Genomic DNA, 11,032 nt, shown 5'->3' on the forward strand with positions numbered 1-11,032 from the left:
CAGGGGTAATATAGTATCAAGCTATATGTCAGCATCTGAACACCCTTCTAGTTCGTACGACTAGTTTGGGGCCTACCCGACACTGGTAACACTAAGACAGTTTCAGTAATCCAATAATTTCCTTCTGACGATGGCTAAGAAACCTAGAGTTCTTGCGTATGCTCCAACCAACACAGCTATAGGACAATTGGCTTGCCATCTTGTTTCTCTATGAGAGAAGTCCACTAAAGTCGAATCAATTCGGGACATCATTCTGTTTGGTAATAATGAGAGCGTCTGAAGGTGAACAATGATAAAGATCTGTCAAAAGTATATTAGAAATATTGCGTTGAGCAGCAGCGTGCTGAGCATTTTCTGAAGGTGAGTTATAGAGAGCACTTTACGAAGCTAGAATAAATTAAAGGGGGTGCAACTTTCTCGTGGGTGCATGGTTTGACCACAGAGGGTGCATATGCACCCATAGGTACATTTGTAGCTTCATCCCTGTTGCTGATGGCCTATTACTGTTAATAAGATAGTGCTTTGGATGGTTGGGGTATAAGGTTGTGAGATGAACCATGGTCATAACGTAGACTTGGGAGTTGTAGAAGTGTATCAATATAAGGGATTTACAAATTTGGTGTGGATCAATATACCGAGCAAATTACCCTAGATTCACCCCTAATGAACTATAAACTTGGATATTTGAACCAGGTAATGTTTTTTTTTTCTATAAGCTCTAGTTGAGTCAGACAAAACCTAAATTGGCATTTGCATTGCATTGGGTGTTTAAGCACACTCCAACACATGAATGTTTTGGCAAATCGAAGTACACCACGACACGGGCGCTTGAGTGCTTGACATCCTCTCTTTTAGTAATGGTGGTAGTGTATATAGATCAGTAGTAGCTGGCACGCGTCGATCCTCCTCGAAATCCACTGAATGATGCTCTCTTTGATCTTTTGTATATATGTAGCCCGGATGAGATTCCTCCCTAATCATGATGATGATGTTTAGCTTTGACCTGTTGAATCCATTAGCACTAAAAATTAGCTAGCTAATAGCTATTGTTTTTTAGCTAGCTATTTTTTTTACTAGAAGCCATTTGAATTCGTACTAATAGATGGTTGGATAGTGAGTTAAAGGTACATTTACACTTTAAGCACCTATTAGCAATTTTAAACCTACTAATAGAACTAATAGTTAGTAACCCCTTGCTAATAATTAGCAGGTTTGTTTGGACCCACTGGTATTAATTTTAGCTGCTAATTTAAAGTGTTAATGGATCCAAACAAGTTCTAAGGCTTACTATATGTATGGCTATTTAGAAACCTTGTTCTTTCTCTTATTCTTATGTTTACCTTTTTTTTTAAGAAGAGGCAATTCCATTTCTATTGACAGCGTAAGGGAAATATATAGAAGCTTGGGACCAGCGCAACCAACCACTTACATAATAGACTTACGTTTAACTTTGTAAGATCCTTGATACCCAGCCCAATTTTTTTACTCTAGCATATTATTTTGTTCCATTTCACAAGATGGCCACTTACTTCATTTAGTGCCACCATCCTTTCAAAAAAGGTCCTTCCTTCTGATTTTGTCCAAATTGTTAATCGCGACTTGTGTAAAAGATAGACGGACTGTGGTAGACGGGAGTATTATTAGTCAGGCTGACATTGATCAAAGGGAGACCTATACCACTTTTTCCAAATTAATATTGAATCTTTTTGCATTTTTTCTCTGGTGGGAGCCAATAATCGTCATTAAATAAATTATGCATGGGACTTGTACGCATATTTTGAGAAAAACAATGTGAAACACTTAATTCAGTACACTGTACTTGGCTTGGCCGGAAGGCTAAGCCCAACTTTATAGGGTACGTACTCTACCATCTTGAGGCAACACCTTTTGGCTTTTGGTACCGCAGATTGCCGTGCAGGGCGAGAAAGAAAGGGGGAAAAAAACGCATGCATGCCACTCTCACTTCCTCGTCGTTGCTGGTCAAGAGACAAGGTCAGATCCAGTCCAGCGGAGAAATCAAGCACGCTGCACGCGCGCGGCCGCGAAATTCTCTCACTGTACTGTAGGCCCCGACAAGAGCAACGGAGTATAAAAAGCTTAATTAACGTCAATAATTAGCAGCAACAAGAGAACAGCATATCAAGGGGACATTAGGCGCGACATGCATGAACTGGGACACAATGCGACAAAGGTGCCAGGTAAACAAATGGATGGCCGAGCCAGCACTGGCACTACGTGTTCGTTGTACGTGGGACCGCCATGGGAGTGCATGGTGGATTTGTGCTTCCACGCTTTATTAAAAAGATTTTTGCAAATTGATCCTTGGCAAAACAGTTTACTTTACATTTACGTATATAGTATATAATAGGACCGTTTACATGGCGTCATTCGAGCTGGAAAGGGTGAAACTAGAATTTTTCTGGAGTACAGGTACGGAGCAAGCAGGGATATTTCATCATCATATATAGTACTCCAATAAGTAATATTATAAGGAGATAAGTGTGGCAGATTACTCCTAATCCTAGCAAAGAGCGAGGGTGACTGGGGCCTTGTTTAATTGGCGATTTTTTTTTTTGGAAATGGTACTGTAGCACTTTCGTTGTTATTTGACAATTAGTGTCTGATCATAGTCTAATTAGGCTTAAAAGATTCGTCTCGTGAATTTCGTCTAAACTGTGTAATTAATTTTATTTTTTATTTATATTTAATGCTTCATGCATGTGTCCAAAGATTCGATGTGACGAGAAATCTTGAAAAATTTTGTAAAATTTTGGGAACTAAACGGGCACTGGGTGGAAGTGCAGGCGTGGCAAGTAACAAGAAGAATTCAGAAAGGGGCATGGCCAGGGGAGAAGAACCACCTGAGTGCATGCATGGTTGCCCTCATTTTCCCCAAAGATGTTGGCATATAAGATTCACTCGTCGCCGTCACCTCATAAGCCCTTTAGTTTGCGTGGGAGACTACGATGACCGGCTGTGTATGTCTACTCTATAGCAGTTGTATTTATCTGCTGGGCTGGTGCCTGGATGCAGTGTACCTGGGTGCTCTGGCCTCTTCCTCATCTTCCTCCTCCTCACCACCGGGCGACCGGCCGACCGGCCTCTCTCATCTCCTTCCTGCAGTCCTGCTCATAAATCGCTTCGTAGCCGCCGCGCGCTCCCTCTCTCATTCGCTCCGACGTCCGAATCCGAAGAAGATGACTTGCTGATCGACCAACCGACAGGGCAGGATGATCATCGTATCGTCGTCGTCGGGTAACGTCGGCGGCGGCTGCATGCATGCGTGACACACGATCGACTTGCTGTCAGCTGGATAAAGATGCGCTTCTCCTCGGCTTCGCCTCACCGGCATCGGCAGGTGAGTGAGGGATTCATGCATGCTTTGCTTTTGCACACGGTCGGTCGTCCTTCGATCCTCCGTTAACCTAGCTACTTTCTTCGCTTTCGCTCTCTTCTTTTCTGGTGTGGTCCTGCTGCCCGCAACTGACATCGCACATCATCATCAGATATTCAGATGCATGCATGTGAAACGGCTGAAGCACGCAGCAGCTTAGCTTCCTGCTATTACTACTACACAGTAGTACGTACGACAATAAAACTACTGCTTAGCATGCTGAACGCGAAGGTGGAGGAGAGAGAGGGAGGAGAAGTGGACTATAAGCTTATAACGGATTTAGATAAAAAACCCGAGAAACACTGTGGGAGAGATTAATGGGCCGTATATTAATGTTAAAGAGCTAACTACTATACGGATAAACTGAGAGGTAGTCTGCAATGCAAGAATCTTTACAACTAGTAGCTGACTGTGTTATTAGGCTTGCTCTTATGGCATGTGGATCATGATTTCAACCCTAGTTAGTAGCAGTGGGGTCTCCACGCGTGGTCATATCTATACATCCAAATGTGCTCTTCATTTAATAAGTAGCTTAACCGTTATTGCAAATTTTGCTTGCATAAACTCCTTTTAATTTTCAATACACCTGTACATGTTGGACGGACGAATAAACGATGCTTAGGTCTTGTTTAGTTTCTCCTCTAAAGTTTAGTCCCTATCAGATGTTTGGATACATGCATACAGAGTATTAAATATAGACTTAAAAAAATAACTAATTGCATAGATTGCGACTAATTTACGAGATGAATTTTTAAAGCCTAATTAATCCATGATTTGACAATGTAGTGCTACAGTAAACATGTGCTACTGACGGATTAATTAGGCTTAATAAATTCATCTCGCAAAGTACTAAGGATTTCTATAATTTATTTTATTATTACTATCCGAATAATTTAAAAAGACATCCTAAACTTTGACCCCACATTTAAACACCTACTTCTGCAAATTTAACCACCACCACCTGCGAATCAGTGCCAGCAGCCGGCCACCCTCACCTGCTATCCCGTATTCCTTGACATGCTTTTTACTTTGTTGTTTTTTCTTTGGGATCGGAGGTCCACCAAACCAAACCCCGTACTAGATTATTATTATTGCGACATCTCATTGCATACATATATCTATTCACATCCCCTACAATGCACATCGCCAAATTTATGACAACATTGACCAAATTCCATTAAATAATACAGCGTTGTTGCTACGGATCTCTATTGACGACTAGTATCATATATATGAACCAGAATAGTACGATCCAATCCCACATTTAGAGCAAACCTAGGAGCCTTTTTATATCCTTTCAGACATAAAAAAATCTCTCCAACGGCTTTGTCAATAACTAGATCTCCAAGTATTTCTATTCGCTTGCCAAAGATGTATTCCCTAAAAAAAAGATATATAGAGACAGTGGATTTTAGTACTAGACATGCAACGAAGCGTGTTTAACAGTTTTCAGATGTACATACGACATAGGAAAAACTTGTAGCCACCCTTACTGTACAATGCTATATATAAAATTTTAGAAGGCCTCAATCATCACTTTTGGATTTTTTTTCCTTCAAATTATCACTACCCCACTTTTGGATTTTTCCTTCAAAATTGTTACTCACTCTGATGAAAAAGATAAACTAAGAACATCGACGCTGCCTCCAAAATTTAACCTTGATTTGTTGAAGAACATAGCAAATTAACATATACATTTTTGTTAGGATATATATTTCGATTATATTCAAACATACTCCTACCATTTTCAAATATCTGAATCAACTTATAAAAAAGTAACATGTATCTGAAACTTGAAATAGTTGGCTTAAGACAACACAAAATGTCACTTAATCTGTGACTAGAGTAAGTATTTTTTAAGGGGGCTACTGTGAGTATTAACTGCTACCCTAGCGATTATTAAGATGGCATACGTTAGTTCAGAATGGAGGAGAAGGCAAGCAGTGCCAGGCACCCATATAGCTAGCTAGATGCGTTGTGACGTAGCAATGGGCACGCACAATTACGAAGGAATTGCTCATTATTCAAGTTCAATTCGTTGATTTGGCATGGGTATTTATATCTTTTAAGATTTATTTTAGAAGAAATGTAGGTGTGATATGCTCGTTAATGACATGATGTTTGTGTTGAATTTGTTACTCTCAAGATTTATCGGCTCATCGGTCTCTACTCTCTAGGAGGTGCACCTAGGGATAAGTTTACAAAGGAAAAAAAAATAATTCCTTTTGTTACACTGATCCTTTTAGTTTACCAAATTTACTGCGTCGCATTACATGTATTAGTGTGACTAATATTAACTTTGCCTTATGCATGCATTAGTAGTTTCTACATGTCCATTCGCAACTGTGTGAAAATGGTGCTTTGTGGCGCCATTTCTTTTGACGAGTAAAAAATATTATTTCTTGCAATTTAGTGTCGAGAAAAAATATATAATTAAAATTTTGTACTCAAAGAGGCTTAAAACTTAATAATGCGCTACAAATTCGAAGTAGGTCGCCATGATATGAGGAACGAGCATGCATGATGAACAAGTTGTTATCCGCATCTTGCGCATGGTTTTGCAAAAAAAAACGTGTAGTAGAACGAACAGCTCTGCTTCGTGTTGCGCTAACTACTCTCTAGTTTACTCATTCAGTCATTCTCACTGCCCACTCACAAACTAAGGTAAGACAAGTTTTTTTTTTTTTTGTGATAAAGAGGTAAGACAAGAAAATGAACCTACTCCTAGCTCACGTTGGCCATCTCTTCTCTTGAGCTTGAAAGCAGCGTTCCGGAGGGCGCAGGACGAACCGACAGGTGAGGGCTGACCAGGGCAAACCACCGCCATTGTCGCCCTTGGAGCGGCGCGGGCACAGGTGAATGCCGTCGTCGCAGACATCGCTGCCGCCGGTCGGGAGGCCGACTGCTCACGGCGGCTGGCACAAGCACGATGATCCAAGCACGCCGAGGGGCTTCTGCGCCAAGTACTTCTCCGTGGAGTCGTGCCTCCTGCTCGCCCTCGTCACCGTGCTGCTGCTGGTGCTCCCGCTCGTCCTGCCGCCGCTCCCGCCGCCGCCGTTGGTGGTGCTGCTCGTGCCGGTCGCGATGCTGGCGGTGCTGCTGGTGCTCGCGCTCATGCCGGCGGCGGCAGGTGCCCGGAACGAGGTCGTGGACGCGGCATCGTACTTGTAGTCTTGTAGACTGATGTACATTACCAAGTTTGCAATCCTCGTAGCTAGAGGTTTTCAATTTTTTAATGTCATATACTCCATACCGGGATTAACCGGCCGGCGGTTTGTTTTCATTTTAGTTTGCTACTTTGCTCTAGTAATTATATATGTCTTCCCTCTGTCTCGTCTTTCTAGCATATCCTTTTAGTTTCACCGTCCGAGCAATTGTTTCTCTTTTTATCAGCGTCCTTTTAGTTTCACTGTCCGAGCAATTGTTTCTCTTTTTATCAGCGTCCTTTTAGTTTCACTGTTGAGCAACGTGTCGACGCAAAGATCGGTCACACACCAGCTAGGTCATCTAAGTCACCACAGATCAAAGAACGTAGCAAGGATCACACGTACGTGGCGAAGAACATAAAGGTTTACGAGCAAACAACAAAAGGGTAACTAATCGTGCTTCAGTAACGAAGAACGGCTAGTTTCCCCGCAAACTAGCAAAGAAACTATCAAAGCTCTCGTCCGGGAGGGGCCTCGTTGGGGCAAGGACATCGACGGGTTACCCTAGGTCGGCCAACAAGCCTAGAGCACCATCCTTAGTCGTCGCATCAAGCAATGAAGAACAACATGGAGGTTGGAAGAGACTAGGGCAAAGATATTACTGTATGGACGCATTTGGTGCACCCGTGCCACCGTGCGGTGCACACCGCACACATCTGGTGGATTCTAAGCTGCCAAGACACCAAATGCAGACTTCTCTGGTAGAATGGTGACATGCCTGGTGAGTGCTTTGGCATAGGACCCAACCAGGCACAATCTCTGGTTGAGTTGTCCGGTGCGGCACGTTTGGTGCGCACCCAGCACCACTGTGTCAGGCCCAGTTTGCCATCTGAAAAAGGTGCGCTATTGCAGGTCCGGTGCACCACTCGACACGTCTGGTGTCAGCAGAAACCCACCAAACACATCCAATTTGAATGCCTTTAGTGTTTGGTTTTGTTTCCAACTATACTTGGGCTTCATCTGAGCTAGCTAGTGCTTATTTTCACATATGTGCACACCACATCCACTCACTAGACTCGATTAGGCCAAGCTACCAGTTCATACCACTCCTATATAGTATGGACAAAGAAAAAAAATAAGATCCTATCACTGTTCTAAGTGTCCCTCGACTCCATCGACATAGTCAATCCTTAATCTTTGTGCTCATCCTTTGAAACCAAAACGAATACCATCAATTAGGGGCATGAAAACCATAATTGCCCATCAACCATCATCAATGTGACCTAAAGTAATGCCACTACAACATGTTAGTCACAATGATTGTGTTCTCATTAATCACCAAAACTAAATTAGGGGTCAAGATGCTTTCAATCTCCCCTATTTTGGTGATTGGTGATAACACAACCACGAATATGTGCATAAAGAAAGGATTTGAGGTTTCCAACACTTGGTTTGCATGAACACGTGACAATAAGAGCAAAGGGGTTAGAACGAGTTCATGTAAGCCAAATCCACAAAATGTGCTCAAAAGATAAGAAATAAGCGCGAGTACAACAAAGAGGGCTCATTTGACATAAAATCTAACTGAAGCACAAGCAAACGAGCAGCGAGATGACATGACATAATATAAAAGTAGAGAGCACACATGTCAAACACAGGTATCATACAATGCATGAAACATGAACATGATGTAAAAGGGGAAGCACACAAAATATATCAAATCTCATCTCACAGCTCTCCCCCCTATGTCACATACTCTCTCCCCTCTCCCCCTTTGGCGTCAAACACCAAAACCTAAAGGTCGGATGGAGGGGCGGTGACAAGATCTTAACATATGAGTATGTTAAGCCTCGGGTCCAATGGTTCCCGACCGAAGAAGACCCCCCCCCGACCGACCCCTTCAAGATTGCTCGGGGGCTATGCCCATCGGGCATGATCGCGCACACCCTCTGGCAAAGAGACCCGGCTAAGCCTGACTTGGCCACGACCGATGCTTGGGGCTCAGGGCTTGTCCGAGCCCTAAGGGCTTGCCCAAGCCCTAGGCACCCGATCTACGGTGCATCCAGGCTCGGCCCTTGGCTCCTGCCTGGCTAACAATGCCAGCCAAGGCCCGGGCACAAGAAGACAAGCTTCGGGATATCGATGCTTGGGGGCTCCCTGGCGCCGCTCCTGAGGCGTGGCCCTGCCAACTGCTCCCCTGATAGGGTCATGTTCGGGGTGTGACACAAGAAGATAAAGTTTTCCTTTGGCCTCCTGGGGGCTCGGGTCCCGCATGTCAGCCCCTGGAGCCAACCTCTTTCACCACCAAGAAGACTCCAGAAGGTCCACCTGGGGGAGGCCGATCCAAGCCAACACAGCCTAACACATAGAGTGTCAGAACAGAGCAGCCAGACGATGCCCAAGGCTTCTTTGGCACCAAGACACCGCAATGGTCCATGGGCACCGCTGCAAGACCCTCCTAGACTCCGGCGCACGTAGACCATAGACTAGTTCCCCCAAACCACCATGTACCCGACCTATCTTGTTATATAAGGGATAAAGTTGGACCTAGGAGGGGAGAGGATCCCAAATCGATCACCAGACACTCCATTCCATTCCATCCACCTCTGCTCCACATAGGGGGCACCGAGAGCTCCTCCTCCACATCCCGTCGTCTTCCTCCTCTCCGATGAGGGGGAGGGCTCCATCGACGGCGAGGCAACCTTAGGATTACCACCAAGCTAACCCCCTACCAAATCTCTCTCTACACTCTGTTGTAACCCCTGATTTTGGGTGTTCTTGAGTATAAGGATCATCAGCTATAGGACATAGGCACCAAACTGGCCCAAACCACCGGAGACCCGTACTCTGACACCGACTCAAACAACTATGCTTGCCATGGTTTCGACCCTGCGACAGCTAGCATGCTAGGTAGGGGGCAGCGTCAAGTTTGATTCTAGCTCTATGGTGGCTAGAGCCATCCACCTCATCATCGGAGCAAGCGGCATTGCCCCAGATGGTGGTGTCCGCTTCCCCAGAGAGTTCTCCGTCACAATCGATGCCTTCACACCGGGCCAGGTCCTCAACTTTGGGAGCCTAGCCTACATCGCCGACTGCTATGGCAAGCTTCATCCACTCCATGAGGCTACACTAGCGGGCAACGAGCTCCTGGTGTCGCCCCCTTCGCTAGGTCTTCAGGGAGCAGATCTTGAGGTCCTGGCCCGCTAGATTCGACGCGGTCTGGGCCTGAACCCCACCATGTCAGACCATCACCAGATGTTCTACATGCTAGCAAATGTTCACCACTAGATCACCATAGGTGAGGTGCTTCCATCGCATGATTGCTTATGGTACTACCGCCTAGACCTACCTTTCAGGATATAGAATTCAGTGGCGTCCTTCTAGTTGGAGATGGAGCACCTCATCAGTCATGAGGCGCCACAGAGCGCCATCCTCTCTAGCATGGTGTGGATCGACATCCCCTCGCTCCACACCTTCCTCGACATCCTTACAGGGGATGGCTTGGAGTATGACTCCAACGACATTGACTACAACACCCAGCCACGCATGTGCTACCACATCAATGGTGAGGATGCTGCTGAGGAGGCACCTGAGCTCACGCTGCTAGACTAGAGTCCCCACAGTCATGCGACCTACCTTTAGGAGAAGGCGGACCGCTTGCGAGCTCGGTAGGTGGACTTGGAGCCTCCAAGGTAGAGATCGAGCGCCAAAGGCAGGACTTTGCGTGGCAACAAGCCACATGCCCTATCGATGATGACAATGACGCTCGCATGGGGGCTCCTAGTGGCCTCCGCTTTCCTCACATGGCATACAACATGGTGGCTGCCACCTGCTGCCTAGAAGACATCTCCGACACGCTAGACCCAAAGACCAACAAGTGGCTAAACGAGGCAAAGCGGCTCCTCCATGTCACCCTCGAGCAGCAGGCCAAGAGTTTTCCCTCCCGTCGCCATGCCGTGCTCTCTTAGTCATCCTAAACGATGGCCACCACCAACAGGGACTGCTCTGATGCTCATGCCCCACCGACAGGAGGAAGCAGCAGTGCTCCAGCAACAACTCCAACTGGCTGCGTGCCTAGGGCACCAAGCCTTGGTAGGAGCGAAGGCAGGAACTTTCTCCTTAGTGTCCCCCTGTGTGCCACCGGATCGGCGACGTCTGTGACACCATCGAGGCCAAATGCCATGCTTAGGTGCAGTCCCTTAGCCCTGAGCAGCGATGTGGGGGCACTACCCTAGATCACTTTGGCCCCCTGGCATTTAGGGCAATGATTCTGGTGCCTCCCTACCCTAGGCGATTTCGGCCACCGATGAACATCACCAAGTACGACGGTGAGACCAACTCGGACCATTGGCTAGAGGACTACCTCCTAGCCATGAAGGCCATTGGTTCCGATGATGACTTTGCCATCTAGTACCTTCCCCTACTCCTGTCAAGCTCGACCAGAGCTTGGCTCGAGTAGCTCGAGCCCGATAGCATCTGTTGCTGGGGCGAT

At 45.8% G+C, this 11,032-nt stretch overlaps 1 protein-coding gene across 2 annotated transcripts; it reads left to right on the forward strand.

The window, feature by feature from the left end:
- Positions 1-3,053: 3,053 nt before the first annotated feature.
- Positions 3,054-6,656, forward strand: LOC136473970 (protein AUXIN-REGULATED GENE INVOLVED IN ORGAN SIZE-like). Of its 2 annotated transcripts, none has more exons than XM_066471586.1 (2): positions 3,054-3,358; positions 6,158-6,656. In XM_066471586.1, the coding sequence occupies exon 2, from the start codon at positions 6,254-6,256 to the stop codon at positions 6,563-6,565; it is 312 nt and encodes a 103-aa protein (XP_066327683.1). In that variant the 5' UTR covers positions 3,054-3,358; positions 6,158-6,253; the 3' UTR covers positions 6,566-6,656. The 2 variants fall into 2 exon arrangements, with proteins under 2 accessions (XP_066327683.1, XP_066327682.1); XM_066471585.1 differs by having other exon boundaries at positions 6,161-6,656.
- The last annotated feature ends 4,376 nt before the right edge of the window (positions 6,657-11,032 follow it).

Source organism: Miscanthus floridulus, chromosome 8, assembly GCF_019320115.1.
Source record: "Miscanthus floridulus cultivar M001 chromosome 8, ASM1932011v1, whole genome shotgun sequence".
In the NCBI taxonomy this organism is placed as follows: domain Eukaryota; kingdom Viridiplantae; phylum Streptophyta; class Magnoliopsida; order Poales; family Poaceae; genus Miscanthus; species Miscanthus floridulus.

Excerpts from the sequence above, each read along its gene's own strand:
- LOC136473970 (XM_066471586.1), top strand. The coding sequence starts at position 6,254 with ATGCCGTCGTCGCAGACATCGCTGCCGCCGGTCGGGAGGCCGACTGCT.